General features: G+C 50.6%; 1 protein-coding gene across 1 annotated transcript in view; it reads left to right on the top strand.

Moving 5' to 3' along the window:
- Positions 1-3,747: 3,747 nt before the first annotated feature.
- Positions 3,748-16,187, top strand: part of ESYT3 (extended synaptotagmin 3) — a gene marked incomplete at both ends in the record, with an annotated part of 41,151 nt that continues 28,711 nt past the window's right edge. Inside the window, one exon of the mRNA XM_081106165.1 lies at positions 3,748-4,137. Within this exon, the coding sequence (XP_080962291.1) occupies positions 3,748-4,137 (390 nt within the window). The remainder of the gene's footprint in view (positions 4,138-16,187) is intronic.

The raw sequence follows: 16,187 nt of genomic DNA, 5'->3' as shown, positions 1-16,187 counted from the left end.
GAGAGGCACTTCATAGAACTCAGCATTGCCATCCAGATCACCCGACACATGCAGTGAGAGAGAAAAGATGGACGCGTTTCCTCTGAAAATGGAGCTGGTAGCATCATGTAAACAAGGCTCTCTCAGTGATGCTGGAAGCTGTCAGAACGTAGATTTTTATTTTCTAATTACAAATAAACGTGTATGTTTCTCAGAAACCCTCAACCCACTTCTTATGATTCTATGGAGAGAAGTGTAGTGAGTCGAATAGTGGCCCCCCAAAAATAACCCCCAGTCCTAACCCCCAGAACCTATGAATGCAACTTTATTTGGAATTCGGATCTTTGGAAATATGATTCAGTTAAAGATCTCATGATAAGGTTCTCATGAGCTTTAGAGTGGGTCCTGAGTCCATTGTCTGAAGGCTAACAAGAATGTGTATTAGGTTCATGGCACAGATTCAGATCGCTAGCCCCCTAAAAATGTCTCATTTTCCCCATCAGAGACACCGATCATTGGCTTTAGCTTTTTCTTCTTTCTAACATAAGCATTTAAAGCTGGACTTTTCCTTTTAGCATTGCTTTAGCTGCATCTCACAAAATGTGATGTGTTGTATTTTATCATTAGAAAAATATTTTCCATTTTTTCTTGTGTTTTTTTTTTTTATTTTGACCCATGGAGTAGATAGAAGTGTTTTAATTTCCAAATATTTCAGGTTTTTCTAGTTATCTTATTATTGAGCTCTAATTCAATATCACTGTGGTAGGAGGATTTACTCTGTATAATTTCAATCCTTTTACTTTAATGGCTTAGCATATGGGGCACCATGTACACTTGAAAAGTAGAGTTGGCCATTTGTGGTACAGTCCTCCTATAAGTGTCATTTAAGTCAGTGTGATGGTGTCATTCAGATTTTCTAAATCTTTGTTGATTTTATGTCCAGGTCTACCTATACTGAGGAAGAAGTGTTAAAACCCCCAATTATGATGGGAGAATTGTTGGTCCTCCCTTTGCTTGATTTTTTTTAATGGTAGAAGGAGGAAAAGGAAACAGCAGATGGAACAAAGAGCAGACAGCAGAGTTAAACCCCAATATGCCACTTGCTACCTTAAATACAAGAGGATTAAACATGACAATTAAAGACAGAAATGGTCTGACTAGTTTTTAAAAATACCCAACTTTATGCATACGAGACACTTTAATATAAGAACACAGATGAGTTGACAATAAAAGGATGGAAAGAGATATTGTCATACACACAGTAAGCACCAAAAAGCTGGAGTGATTATATTCAGATCTGGCAAAATAGACGTCAAGACAAGGAGAACTATCAGAGATAAGCAGTGACATTTTATATAAATGGTGAATTTAGTAGGGAAACATTCTATAAATGTGTATGCGCCCAATTTCTGCTTTAAAACACACGAAGCAATATTTGACAGAACTAAAAGAAGAAACAGACAAATCAAACCCTGTTCTTAGTAAGTTGTAGAATAGCTAGTCCAAAAAATGTGAAACTATGTGGAAATTCTGAACAATACTATCAATCTTCTTGATCTAAATGGCACATAAAATATTATACCCAACAACTACAGACTACACCATTTTTAAATTTTTTTCTTGATTGTTGACAGTATTACAGTAGTCTCCCATTTTCTCCCCTTTACCTCCCTCCACCCAACCCCCACCCCACCCCAGGCCTTCCCCATACTATTGTCTGTGTCCATGGGTTATGCACATACACATATATGTTTTTGGGTAATCTCTTCCTATTCCTCCCCACCCCCCACCCCCACTGAGATCTGTTATTCTGTTCCATGCATCCATACTTCTGGCCCTATTTTGTCATTTTATTTTGTTCATTAGATTGACATGTAAGTGAGATCATGTGATACTTGTCTTTCTCTAACTGGCTTACTTCACTTAGCATAATAGTCTCCAGGTCCATCCATGCTGTTTCAAAGGGTGAGAGAGCCTTCTCTCTTTTTTTAACAGCTGCATAGTATTCCATTGTGAAAGGCACCACAGCGTTTTTATCCACTCATCTATTGATGAGCACTTGGGTTGTTTCCAGATCTCAGCTATTGTAATAATGCTGCTATGAGCATATGGTGCGGATATCCTTTCTGATTGGTGTTTTGGGATTCTTGGGATATATTCCTAGAAGTGGGATTGCTGGGTCAAATGGGAGTTCCATTTTTAATTTTTTGAGGAACGTCCATACTGTTTTCCACAGTGGCTGCACAGCCTGCATTCCCACCAACAATACACTAGCGTTCTCTTTTTTCCACATCCTTACCAGCGCCTGTTGTTTGTTGGTTTATTGACATAGCCATTCTGGCAGGCGTGAAGTGATACTTCATTGTTGTTTTATTTATTTTATTTTTATTTTTGTAATCCTCACCCAAGGATATTTTTCCATTGATTTTTAGAGAGAGTGGAAGAGAGAGGGAAAGACAGAGAAAAATATCCATGTGAGAAAAACACATTGATTGTTGCCTCCTGCATGAGCCCTGGCCTGGGTCCGCTCTGGGGAGGAGCCTGCAACTGAGGTACATACCCTTGACTGGAACCGAACCCCAACCCTTCAATCTGCAGGCACTCTATCCACTGAGCAAAATGGTTAGACCCTTATCGTAGTTTTAATTTGCATTTCTCTGATGGTTAGTGATGTTGCGCATTTTTTTATATGTCCACTAGTACCCTGCGCACTAATCCCTGCTCAGTAGCTTGCTGCTGCCCCACCCCCCCCTCATAGCTTGCTGCCCTGCCCACTCCTGTAGCTCTCCCCTGCCGGCTTGTAGCTCGCTGCCCCACCCTCCTGCTGATCCATGATCCGGTCATTACCTGTCATGGCGTAATGACCATTTGCATATTACATCTCTATTATATAGGATATTATATAGGATTGGCCATCAATCATGTGTCCTCTTTGGAGAAGTGTTTATTCAGGTCCTTTGCCCATTTTTAAATTGGATTGTTTGTCTTCCTGGTGTTGAGTTGTATGAGTTCTTTATATATTTTGGAAATTAACTTTTTATCAGTCAATAAGGGTGTTGTGGTCACAGGAGGATCTCTGAGCTCGGCCAGGTGGGCTGGGGGCTAGGTCTAAGCTTTATAGATGCTAGAAAAGGGGATGCAGGGTTCTAGGGGCCACTTGGAGGGCTCAGACACAAGCTCAGGTCCGCGCTGGGCCGGGAGGCCCTGGAATGCCCAACCAAGAGTCTACACTAGAGTGGATAGATGGGGTGTAGGAGACAGCTCTTAGGTGATGTTTATCTATGACAAGACATTTGTCCACGTGTCTCGGTGAGTCATATACTGCCCCGGGCAGCACCTGGTCCACCCAGGGTGTTCTAATCGGGTGTTGCAACTGCACCCGCCTCTGACGCCTGCGCGGGGTGTTGATGTTGGAGGAAGCCCTTGCAAAAAAAAAAAAAAAAAAAAAAAAAAAGGATCATTTTTACACCCAGGCCAACTCCCGACCCCGCCCCCTCCGCCTGGACCCGCCCCTGGAGGCGGAGCCATCCTCGGCGGCGGGCTAGGAACCGAGAGGCGCTGGCCGGCGCGCACTCCCAGGCCCGGCGCGAGTGCCGCCGCCGGGAACCGCGAGCTCCGAGCGCCCAGACGGCGCCGGCCAGTCCCGCAGGGCAGGTGAGGCTTGGCAGTCCGGTTCCTGCGCCTGGAGGACAGATGTGTCCGGGCGTCGGCGCTCACGGACCTGAGCCCAAGTGAAGCTTTCGGAAAAGGCAAGACGGCGGCCGGGAGATGTCCGCGGAGAACCCCTGCGCCTCCGGCGCGCCCGATGCTCCCTGCGCCCCCGGCGCGTCCGATGCTCCCTGCGCCCCCGGCGCGCCCGATGCTCCCTGTGCCCAGGGACCGCCGCGCGCGCCCGGCCCGGAGCCGCGCCTGGCCCGCCAGCTGCTGCCCGAGCTCTACAGCTTCCTGGCACGCGTGCTGTTCTACCTGGCGCCCGTCTACCTGGCCGGCTACCTGGGGCTCAGCATCACCTGGCTGCTGCTCGGCGCGCTGCTGTGGCTGTGGTGGCGCAGGAACCGCCGCGGGAAGCTCGGGCGCCTGGCGGCCGCCTTCGAGTTCCTCGACAACGAGCGCCAGTTCATCAGCCGCGAGCTGCTGGGCCAGCACCTGCCGGCCTGGGTGAGCCGACCTGGCGGGCAGGGGTCAGGGTGGGGTGGAGGCCCTGGGAGGTTCGGAAGGAGCCTGCGGGGCGCCGGGGAGCCGGGACGCGGGGACCCGAGGGAGGGCAGGAGCCAGGTGGCCCCGCACGCCTAGTCCCCCACGGGCCCGGCTCGGATGCCCTGGGGGCGGGACCGTGCCCCTCGCCCTCCTCATGCTCATCCCCACCTCTGTTTCGGCTGCGCTGGGAGAGGGACCTGGATTTCATGTAAGGGCCCAGAGCCTGGGAGAGAAGTCACGGGCGGGCCACACCCAGGAGGAAAACAAGGGCGGCCGCGCCTCCGCAGTTACTCAGGAGGGAATCAGCCCGCCTGTTGAGTCAAAGAGGGAACGCGGGGCGCCGCGCTGATGGGCAAATGCAGTGACAAACTGCGGACTAGCTGCCTTCGGCTGAGGTCGGGACAGAGCGGGAGGCAGGGCCAGAGATGGCTGTGCGGGGAGGGGGCTGAGAGGGCCGGGGAGAGGCTGGCGGGGCTGGGTCAGGCCTCCTCCTCCCTCTGCCTGGCAGCGAGGCTTCTGATTGGGGTAGTTGGGCGCCCGTTCCTGGGATTAGGAATCCGGATGAGAAGCAGGTCTGCATGAACACCGGTGAAGAGTATGCAAATAGATGTAGATGTGAACCCCTGTGAAGAGTTTGCAAATAGATGTAGATATGAACCCCTGTGAAGAGTATGCAACTAGATGTAAATGTGAACTCCTGTGAAGAGTATGCAAATAGATGTAGATGTGAACCCCTGTGAAGAGTTTGCAAATAGTTGTAAATGTGAACTCCTGTGAAGAGTATGCAAATAGATGTAGATGTGGGCTTTCTGACCCGACTCGGGAAGGTTTACTAGCTGGGGGGAGAGGCGAAATGTGGAAAACCTGGGAACTACTCCGTCGAATATTCTTCTCCCTCTACCTCCTGAGGAGCTCGTACTGTTTATGAAGACGGAGAGACAGGGCTCTGGGAACGGTGCGGGCAGCGTGCCCCTTGCCCGCGGTGCTGGAGCAAAAGTGCCTCTATCTTTACCTGCTGCCGGCACCGTGCCTGCCGCCTTGCCCATCTTGAGACCTGGTCTCCTCGCATGGAAGTGGGGCTGATGGCTTAGGGCCCCGTTGATATCAAGACATATTTTCCAAATTAACACGGCAAACCCGTAGCTGGAGTTTGAAGAAAAGCTGAGGGTCTCGGTGGCCTTGGATGTGGCTGCCACCTGGTCCCGTAGAGGGGCACCCAGGGAGTGCGATGGGTGCCCGCCCGCTGCTGCTCTCACCTCCTCTGACTTACACCCGCCCTGTGAGGGGTAGAGGCCAAGGCCAGGTGGGGCTGAGCAGACACCGTCCCTCTCCCCTGCCGGGACTTGGAGCTCAGTTCTCAATCCAGCAGCCTTTCCTGCCTGTGAGACACCTCACCACCGGGCTCCGGGTGACCTCAGTCATTGTTCGCCCTGTGGGGCTCTGGGCTCATTGTCCCCACCTGTGAAAACTTCCGCCAGCCCCCTGGGCCTCGCCTGGTTCCCTTCCCTGGAGGATACAGAGCGAAGGGCTGCTTCTGCCTGAGAAGGGTTGAGTGAAGAACCTGTGGACCCCTTGTCTTGTGACTGTGGCCGGGGCACAGGGAGAGAGCAGGCGGGGGCTCCCTGGCTCAGCCCCTGGACAGGAGTGGCTGCCGTGTGGACGTGTGAGTGCTCCTCGCACAGCTTTTAGGGCTGTTTTTGGAGGAATGGAGAGCTGCCTCGGTCAGCCCTCCCTGCCAGGCTGCGGACTGGGGGACAGCGGAGTGACAGGAGTGGGGTCCTTGGTGCTGCAGAGCTGGTGACAGCCAGCGCACCCTCATGCAGCTGCAGCCTGGAACGCGTTTCCGCAGCAGTTGTGTGAGCCGAGTGTCTGAAAGCTGCCTGTTCAGAGCCAGCAGTGAGGGCTCGTGGGGGCTGTCGTGTATTCTCAATCTCCCTGGCCTCCTGACCCTACCTTCCTAATAGGAAACTCGTTCCCAAGGGTCCGAGCAGCACATGAGCTGGGTGACCGCAGCGGGTGGAGCAGTAGGAGGGATGTGCAGAGTGGGGCTGTCCAGGCTCCCCCTGCTCCCGGCTCTGCTGGGCCCGGCCTGTAGGTTCAGGGACTCCAGCATCCACCTCCCTTCTGCTCCTCAGTGTCTCTCCTTCATGCTCTGGGCTCCTCAAGACCCACCTGGGGGAACCTTGGCTGCTGCTCTGCTCCCCCCCAACCCCCACCTCCCTTGGCAGGATCCTGGTGGGAGCTGGCCAGGCCGAACTCCTGGGTTCATGCAGGGGGCCCCTCCGCAGCTGCGAGCAATGATGCTTATTCATCCAGCCCTTGCCCAGAGCTCAGGTGGTTTGATACTTGTTTTGCTCCTTCCATGATGGGCCAGTGTGAGGAGGGAGGTGTTTGGGGGATGAGGGCCTGAGGCCAGGTGGAGAGAGGAAAAAACTGTCAGAAAACATGGCAGTTTGTCCGCCTGTGGTCTCAGGCCTGGCCGGGCTAGCTCTTCTGCCGGCTGATAGCAACCAGTTGGCAGCCTTGTTAGGCACAGTGCACCCTGTGTACCTGCTGGGGTGGGGCGAGCTGATGTGATTGGTGGCAGGTCTGGACTTGTCTCTGCTCATTCATTGGGGGCCTTGCGGAGGTCCCCTGTCTTCTCTGGGTCCCCGACTTCTCTCTGGACATGATGAGGACTTAGGAGCCTGCCATGATTAATCCACCCTCAGTTGGCTTTTCTCTGGTGCCCCCTGCCCACAGGACCCTGTTCCCCAAACTTTCTGCCTACCTCCCCCCCCCCCCCCCCACCTAATTGGGTGCATCTGATGGATGACGGCTGGCAGGTGAGCCATTCCCCTAAAGTGGTGAGCGTCCCAAGGCTCACGGTAGCATCCCTGGGATGTTGGTCCCCTGGGATGGTCCCTCGAAGCCCCGGTGCCAGCCGCCCAGGCAGACAACCAAGCTGAGTGCTTCTCTTTCCTGGGAGCTCGGCATTCCTCCTTCGGGTGGAGCCCCAGTTTTCCAGGGCCCAGGCTCTCACGGTCCCGTCCGTCCTGCACTGAGACTTTTGTTAATTAGGGAAGAAAATGCGATGACAGCTCTGAGCTTAGGCCGGGCGCTCTCAGATTACATTGCAAAGCTCACTTCTTGGAGCTCATGTGTGGAACCTGGTTTTGAACATCAGGACTGGCTGGGGGCCACTTGGAACTGGGGGACTTCCTACCCATGAGGCCCCCGAAGGCCCGGCGAGGTCATTCATGTGGCTTGGAGTCAGGCCTGCCCTCAGGAAGCAGGAGGCAGGCAGGTTGGTTTAGCCATGCCCCAGGGTCTCTGCCCCATGTCTTCGCGATGCTTCATGGACTTCCCAGGCCCTGGGCCAGGATTGGGCAAGAGAGGAGCAGAATGTGGGCCTCCCTCCTTCCAAGCCCCGCACAGGGATCCAAGGCATCCTTTACTCAGTTGGCAAACATCTACTGTGGGCTTGCAGGATGCCAGGCTCGGTGCCACAGGCTGGCCCACAGCACGAGTGACACAAGGTCCCGCCCTTGAGGAAGCCTGGGCTAGAGGGGTGTCAGAGCCCCGAGAACAGCCTTTCCTGATACAGGGTGAGGAGTCTACAAGGCAGCTGTGCAAGGACTCGGGGAGGGGCTCCAGCCCAGGCCGGAAGTGGCCCAGGCAGCCTCCTTGGAGGAAGTGGCACTGAGGTGCTCCTGGCTGCCGTAGGGGTGGGAGTGGCTCCGCTGTCAGGGGGAAGGGCAGTCCCTAGAGCTCAGTGGAATCATGATGTTACGGGGGTTTTTTCTGCCTGCTCGCTCTTTCCTCCCCTTTCTTGTAGTGGCACAAATGATAATAACCCCTTGGTAAAAGAATTGGGGTCGATAGGCTACTGGTAAGAATTTGTACTCCCAGGAGTGACAGCTGTGACTTCCGAGCCCAGCCAGGAACCCCCTGGGGCACAGGAGCCACATTCTTCCAGGGCCTGAGCAGGTCGTCCAGCCTGGAGCCCCGCGCACGCATCTCCCACACTTTCCTCCTCCAAGATCAGAACCGCCTGGGAGCTTGTTAAACATGCAGGTTTCCAGGCCCTGCCCCAGTCCTGACGCAACATTTCTGGGGCTCTAACCAAGAACCCATGCTTCTCTGAGCTCGCCAGGAGGTGGTTTTATGCAGAAAAGTTTGAGAGCCACTGCCCGCGTCTAGCCCTTTGCATTGCCAGGTGCTGTGGGTGTCTCCCCGTCAGCCTCGTGGGCAATTGGAGCAAAAGCTCAGTGACGTTGGGGCTCAGCCCGAGAGCGAGGCACCTGTCTTCTGCTGCCTTCCCTTCAGTGGCCTGGTGAGGGGAAGACACAAGACAGAGGCCCTGGCCGGGCCCCTTTGCCGCACCTCACTGTGGAGCGCCCCTCGTGGGCAGACTTTCTCAGGGCGCCTCACAGGCTTTGGGCCCACTGTCCGTGGCCGCTTTGGGGGCACAGCTCCCTCAGCCAGTCAGCCGAGGCCAGGGAAACAAGTCAGCTGTGGTCCCTCCTCTGTGGCCTCAACCCAGGTGACTGAACTTTCGCTGTGTCAGCCTCTCCCCACGTGTTACTCTCCCATCTCGGTGGCCTCTCACCGTGCAGAGCTGGAGGCACCGAGAGCCCCGGTAGAGAACTCGCTGGGCTTTGGGTGAAGCAGAAATGGGCACAGAGCCCGGTGACCTAATTCTTGGCATGCACCTGAGCTCAGAGGTGTCTGCGCCTCCAGGGTCTGTACAACTTCCAACAAGTGACCACGTCTGAGCCAGGAAGGGTACGGAGCACCTTACATGCACCGTCGAGTCGCATTTAGTTTTCTCGGGAAGTCTGTAGAGTGGGCAGTGCTGTGCCCATCTTGTGGATGAGGAAACTGAGGTTAACAGAGGCTAACTTTTAAATGTGCCAAGAATAGGTTAGCAAGACACTAATAAATGGACTTTAAGTGCTGACGTCTCAGGTGGAAGAGGGGGAGAGGAAAGCAACGAGAAAAATATGTGAAGGCTGGGCTCCAATCAAATGCAGGTGGGAAGGTCTGAGTTCTGATCTTGGCAAGTGCACACCAGTCCCTTAGTCTTTTATCTGTAAAATGGGCACAATTGTATTTTTGCTGTTCACCTCATACAGCTCTAGGAAGCACAAATAAAAATGTCTGAGGGCAGGCCCTCTGCTAGATTAGACTTTCTATCTAAGTCAGTGGTTCTCCACCTTCCTAATGCTGCGACCCTTTAATACAGTTCCTCATGTTGTGGTGGCCCCCAATGTCATTGTTACAAATTGGACATAATTAGAGCATAGTGATTAATCACAAAAACAGTATGTAATTATGTATGTGTTTTCCAATGGTCTTAGGCGGCCCCTGTGAAAGGGTCGTTCGACCCCCAAAGGGGTCGCGGCCCACAGGTTGAGAACCGCTGCTCTAAGAGGAAACAGTGTGTAAAGTAAAGACGAGGAGCGAGTGGGTGCGGGGCCACAGCACAGCCCGCACGCGGCTCCGGCGCTCCACAGCTGGCGATTTTAAGTAGCCACTGAGACTTAGTTTCCGTATCTATAAAATGGAACTTGTTAACCTAAAAATAAAAGGCCTCTCAAAGGAAGAGGCATCAGGCATTTATTTGAGATCAGAGAGTAGCTTTTGGGAAGCACTGATTCAGGCAGAAGCCCAAAGCATGTGTGGACGAGGAGACAAAGCCAGTAGCACCTATGAGAAGGGGAAGGGGAACCGTTACATCGACAGGCGGCCTTTCCGTGGGTGCAGGTAACAGCACAGTGACGCTAATTCTAAATAAGGTTTTGAATTTTCAGTCTGGTAGTCATCAGTTCGCTAGTCATAATATCTACTTTCTTGTTATCTTTGCAAACAGTTTTTGGGGTCATACTGTTGCTTTAGACCAGGGGTCCTCAAACTTTTTAAACAGGGGGCCAGTTCACTGTCCCTCAGACCGTTGGAGGGCCGGACTATAGTTTAAAAAAAACTATGAACAAATTCCTATGCACACTGCACATATCTTATTTTGAAGTAAAAAAACAAAACGGGAACAAATACAATATTTGTATTTGCATGTGGCCCGCAGGCCGTAGTTTGAGGACCCCTGCTTTAGGCCAAGTCCAACGGTGATTTTTGCCCGTTTTAACGTTCCAAAGGTTTGAGGTATAAGGTGTGCAAGGCCATTCCTCTGGAATGGCAGCTCTGGCTCCATTTACTTATTTAATTAATTTTTATAATCTAATAAGGAATTAAGGTGAGTATTAAATAACATGAGATAACAGGAACTCAAAAAGGTTGAAAACAGGATTGGAGAAAGATATAACTGGGCAATTTTGAAACAAAAAAAGCAATTTCATATTAGATAAAATAGAATATAACTCAAATATATCATAAAGACAAAGAAAGATATTATCTATAATAATAAAAGTGCAATATGCTAATTAGACCAGACAGCCGAACAACCTTCTGGACATCATTCTGAATGTCCTTCCGGATGAAGGAGCGGGGGCCAAGGCAGAGGCAGTTAGGGGCAATCAGGCAGGCAGGCAGAGTGGTTAGGGGCAATCAGACAGGCAGGCAGACAAGTGGTTAGGAGCCAGCGGTCCCAGGTTGTGAGAGGGACAGCCCCCGAGGGGTCCCAGATTGCGAGAGGGTGCAGGCAGGGCTGAGAGACCATCCCCCCCACCCCGTGCATGAATTTCGTGCACCAGGCCTCTAGTAGTCTCATAAGAGTAGCCATAACTAAGAAGATATAATCATGGCCATATATATTGTATAAAATAAACTTGAAATATAAACCAACAACTGACAGACTGCATGGAGGAGATAAGTCAATAGTTGGGTTTAAAAGTTTTCACACATTCTGCTCTGAAAATAAAAAAAGTAGACAAAGAGGAAATAAGAATAAAGAATATTAAAAGGACATGATTAATAACTTGGTCACACATGGAACAGTCATAGGAATTAATCACGCACTAAGCCACAAGGGCATTATCAATATATTCCAATGAATTGTCACCCTATGGACTGTCCAGACCACAAAGACATGAAATTAGAAAACAATAATGAATGGATTGCTGTAGAAATCTCATGTTTAGATTTCTAAAAACATTACTATTTTAAAAAGTCATTGTTTAAGAGGAAGTGATAGTGGAAATTATAAAAGAAAAACAATGAAACCACTATGTCAAAAATTTTAGGGGAATTTATAACGAATTATTCAACTCTAAGATTCATAGAGTTCTACTCTAAGAACATAGAAAAACAACAGTTTTATTTTTTAAATTACAGTTTACATTCAATATTAATTTGTATTAGTTTCCAGTGTACAGCCCAGTGGTCAGATAGTCATACACTCCACAAAGTAAGATTTAGATCAAATAAGAAGGAAGGAAATAAAAAAGATAAGGATGAAAATAGAAAATTTAAAATAAAGGAAAAGGGGACAAAATTAACAAAAGTTAGTTTTCTGAAAAGATAAATACAATAGGCAAAATATTTGTCAGAGTTTGATTATGAAAAAGAAAAGATGAAAATATGGAATGAAAAAGGAATAAATACAGACATAACATAACGATACAGATTTACTAGTAAAATAATAAAATATTATAAACAACTACATATCAATACATTTGAAAACCTAGATGAAACACACTTCTAGAAAAAAATGTGAATACCTCAATTACCGCGATAAGAGATAAGGAGACCTTGAATACATTGCTAAGCACTAAAGAGAACAGTGGTAACTTACCACCCCCTGAGGCGAAGATGGTTTTCTGGGTAAGACATCCTAAACTTCATGGATCAGTTAGTTTCTATAGTTTTAAATTGTTCCAGAAAAGAGAAAGATAAGGAAACAGCTATCTCACTCATTTTCCGATTTATAGTAAAATCTTTATATCAAAACCAGATATGAACTGAACCAGAACAGAAGTTGTAGGTATCATTTCAAATCCTGAGTGTATCAAACCTCAGCGAACTATCAGCCGACTAAACATACTACGAAAAGGGGGGTTAACCCAGGAACTTGAGATGGTCCTGCTTTGGAAAGAAACGCCAGGTAAGCTGACCACATTAGTGAACAAAAGGGAAAAAATAATGCATCTCACTAGATATGAGAAAATGTTGAATGGAGCTCAAACCCTTAAATAATGAAGCTCTCGGGAGCATAGGATTTGAAGGAACTTCCTCCTCCTGACAGGCCGTCCTCTAAAAATGTTCAGCAAAAATCGTGCTCAACACCTTGCGGACGGGTCACGAGAATTCTCGTGTTTTCTGTTCGAAGGCTTGTGGCCAATCACGAGAATTCTTTAAAAAGCTATAAGCTTGTAAGAACATGCGATAACTTCAAAATGCAATAGGTGTTTAATTTTAAATCGTGCCTTTAACATTTATGTAAACGTTTTTTTGTACTCACTCGTTCAGTAGAAACTGGCCACTGGGTAAAGCTAGCAATAAAACGACCGGCCCGCAGTGTGTTAGAAAGTTCTCTTTGAGGTCAGGGACAAGGTAGAGATGCTCGCTACCACCCTGCTAGTCACCCAAGAGAAACAAATAATAAAGATAAGGGCAGGGAGCAAAGAACAACAGTTGTTATTTTTGGAGATTATAAATGTATGTAAATAACCTCTGAGAATCAGTGAGTGATTACAGCTAGTAACAGGTTTCAACCAAGTAGCCCAGAAAATGAAATTTCTAATAACCGTAAAACCGGCAAAGTCAGCTAACAAAAATGTCCAGGACTTTCATAGAATGCAGTTTGTGATCCTGTGTGAATACAGCCATGTGAATTAATAAAGGGAGATATTCTGTTCATGGATGCAGACTTAATATTGTAAAGATGTCAGTTCTCTTACAATTTATCTATAAATTAAAAAATAGAGCAATCAAAATCCCAGGAGGATTTTTTTTTTTTTTGAGACTGATAAGATGATGCTAAGGTTCATATGGAAGTATAAATACCTACAGTTTTCGGAATCAGCCTAAAAAAGAAAAGCAAAAAGAGGGGCTTCACCCTACCCAGGTGATACTGCAAAGCCAGGGAGATTAAAACAGAATGGTAATGGCGCAGGAGCAGACCATGCTAAGTTCAGCACCAAGTTCAGCAACACATGAAAATGCACACGACTTATGAGGGAAGTAGCCTCACAAGTTAGGAGAAAAGTGGACTTTTTTTTTTTTTTAGTATGTGATGTTAGAAAATTGCCTGAGAGTGTAGAGAGAAATGAAATGATAAGCCTATCTCACCCACTATTTAAAAATTCCAGATTGTAGAGGTAGATGTAAGTGCAACAGCTAAAAAATAAAGCCAGTAGATAAAAACAGAGAGTAACTGAGAATTTGGAGTAGAGAAAGATCCCCTAAAGACCAATGATAATGAAAAAATAGACTAATTTGTCTACGTCGGGCTGAGTCCTGGGTACTAGGAGCTGCTCCATAAACGTCAGTCTCTTCATTTCATTTCCTGGTCCAGTCCTAGTCAGGGGCAAAGAAGGCAGCCCGACTGATGTATGGCTCCCTGGGGAGAGATGGCAGGGCCGAGTGGCCGAGGAGGGCCTTGAGAGTGCCCGAGGCAGAACCTGAGGGTCTCTTCTTTTCTCGGTCTGAATTGCTGCTCTGTCTGGGGGTTCAGGCGCGCTGTCTGGAGGAATGTCTTAGCAAGAAGCCTCCAGTGCAGCCGTGGGCGGCCCAGAGACACCAGGCACAAGTCATCAGTGCGGGTCCTGGGCATCCCGTGGCCGTCCTCACCGTCAGGGTGAGCGTGGGTCACGCTAAAGCAAGAGATGGGCTGGCCACTGGCACCTCCCAGCCACCCCTGCTGAACTCCAGAGTCATGCCAGGAGCTTGTTAAAAATAAAATGGAAGGCCCCACCCTGCCGCACCGATCCAGCAGCTGTGGGGCAGCTCAGGATCTTTGACTTAGTTCCCAAGTGTGGCCAATCTGGGTCACCTCTCCAGGGTCCAGGAGATGAGAATGGCTCAGCTCCCAGGGGTGCAGAACTGCCTGGGGAGAAAGGGGTATACATCTGTGTAAGTTTGCCTGGGGCAGGATGAGTGGGAAGTGCAGTGGTTAGGATGGGAGGAGCGTGAGGAGTCCAGCCTGAAGGTGCCAGTGAGAGCCCAGCTGTAAACAAACTCTCCTCTGTGATGCCCCCTCCGCCTGCCCCCTCGGTTCTGAATCCTGACTTGCCTGCTTCCTTCACTAGCCTGGGAGCCCCTTGAAGGCAAGCACATTGCATTCATTCATTCATTCATTCATTCATTCCTCAAATATGTATGAAGACATTCGCATGCCAGGGGCAGGCCCATTATAATGGGGACCCAGGCTGAGTCAGCCCACTAGAACTTCCAGTCCGGTCAGGAGGCAGGCAGGGAGAGCGAGCAGTCCCAACGTGTGCTAAATGCTGCGGGGGAGAATCAGCAGCCACGCAATAGGGACACTCATCCCCCACTTGCGAGGGCTGGATGGTGATGAACGGGGTAATTAAAGGAGAACAGGGAAGTGCTGCAGACCCACAGAGAGGTATATGCGGCCTTGGCTGGAGACAGAAAAGGTCAAGGTGACTGCACTTCACATGGGAGGGCTGATCTGGGGGCTGAGGCCAGGGTATGGGCTGGGGCCCTCGCAGAGCCCTCGTGCAGGCGTTGTTACTTCAGTGCCGGGCCTTGTGGTAGGGACAGGGAGAGGTCCCCCCCTCCACTCCCCAGGTACCCAGCGTGGGACCTGCCCGGGACAGCTGCCGGGAATGTGTGGTGAACAGGCTGCTCTTCTCCATGCAGACTGGGGAGCCCGACCCCAGCTCCTGCCACTTCCTCCCCGTCATCCCCTTCTGTTCTGGGGCCTGGGCCAGCTCTCCTTCTGGGAACCAGGAAGTATTCCTTCAGCACCTGAGCCTCAGGAGGACTGGGCTCCCCTGACCTCGCACGTTAAGAGCTGTGTCCGCTGTGTCCGAGAGAAGCCAGTGCTCCGCCTCCCGGGGACTGGCTCTCCCCTGGGCAGGTGGTCTGCCAGGGTCTGGGCCTTGAGGGCATCCTGGGGCTTGGTGGGTGTGCACTGGTGTGAGGGCTGCATGGGCCCCTCTGCTCAGCCCCTGGACAGTGAGCCTCGAGCTCTGATGGAAGGGCAGGCCCTTTCTCCACCTGGGGAGGCCGCGGGCCCTGGTGGGTCTGTCCGAGCCGGCCTCGCGCTCTGGGACTCGGGGCGTGGAGACAGCAGTGGCCATGTTATCGATCCGTGTTTTGTGCCGGCCGCCCCGTACACTCTGCCCTCTGTCCATCCCAGAAACCCCGGGGGAGGGGGTGAGAAGCTCAGCAGATACACGTGGAGACAGACCCCTGTGGGAGGGTAGTAAGCTCCCTGCTTCCCAGCAGGTCGGTAAAGGTTAGCCAACAGGATTTTCACTTCATCTTGGGGACCTGCCCTCTCCCGGGATGTGCAGGACTCAGCAGCAGGCACTGGCTGGGGCTGTGACCCGGAGAGAGCTCTGCTGTGGGACGGCCGCCCCCCCGCCCCCCTGCCCTCGCCACCCCCCCCACCAGCCCCCGTGGGGGGCCTCCTTCCTGGGGAAGGGGTGGGGCTCCTGGAAGCTGAGGGTGGTCCCCCTCAGCAGCCCATCCCCCACTTGCTAGTGTAATAAGCAACAGGATGCCCTTTCTGGCTTTTCAAATTGGTAGCAGTTACCATTAGAGTCTGCACCATCAGAATACATGGTTAAGTGAAAAAAAGCCCTGTGACCTCCATTTCTGTGAAAACTGCGCATACTTGCTTCTGGAAAAGACTGAAAGGAAATGTATCAACCTGCTAAGGCGACTGCGGCCTTACCACTGGTGGCATTCTCTGATAAAATATTTTCCCTTTTGCTTAGCTGTATCTTCTAGTTTTTCTACCGAGTATTGGGCCATTAAAAGGAACAGGGGGACAGTATTTGCCAGGAGCAAACTCAGTGTTACGTGGGGAGAGGCTCAGGTGGGGGCTCCTGGCTTCACCAGGAGGGTGGGCCTTGTTTGCACAAGTGAATGAGGGGGTTCCAGCC

This window comes from Myotis nattereri (assembly GCF_964212035.1).
Source record: "Myotis nattereri genome assembly, chromosome: 14".
NCBI lineage: Eukaryota > Metazoa > Chordata > Mammalia > Chiroptera > Vespertilionidae > Myotis > Myotis nattereri.
The sequence above is the reverse complement of the archived record's forward strand: the minus strand, read 5'-3'. Positions and strand labels throughout refer to the sequence as shown.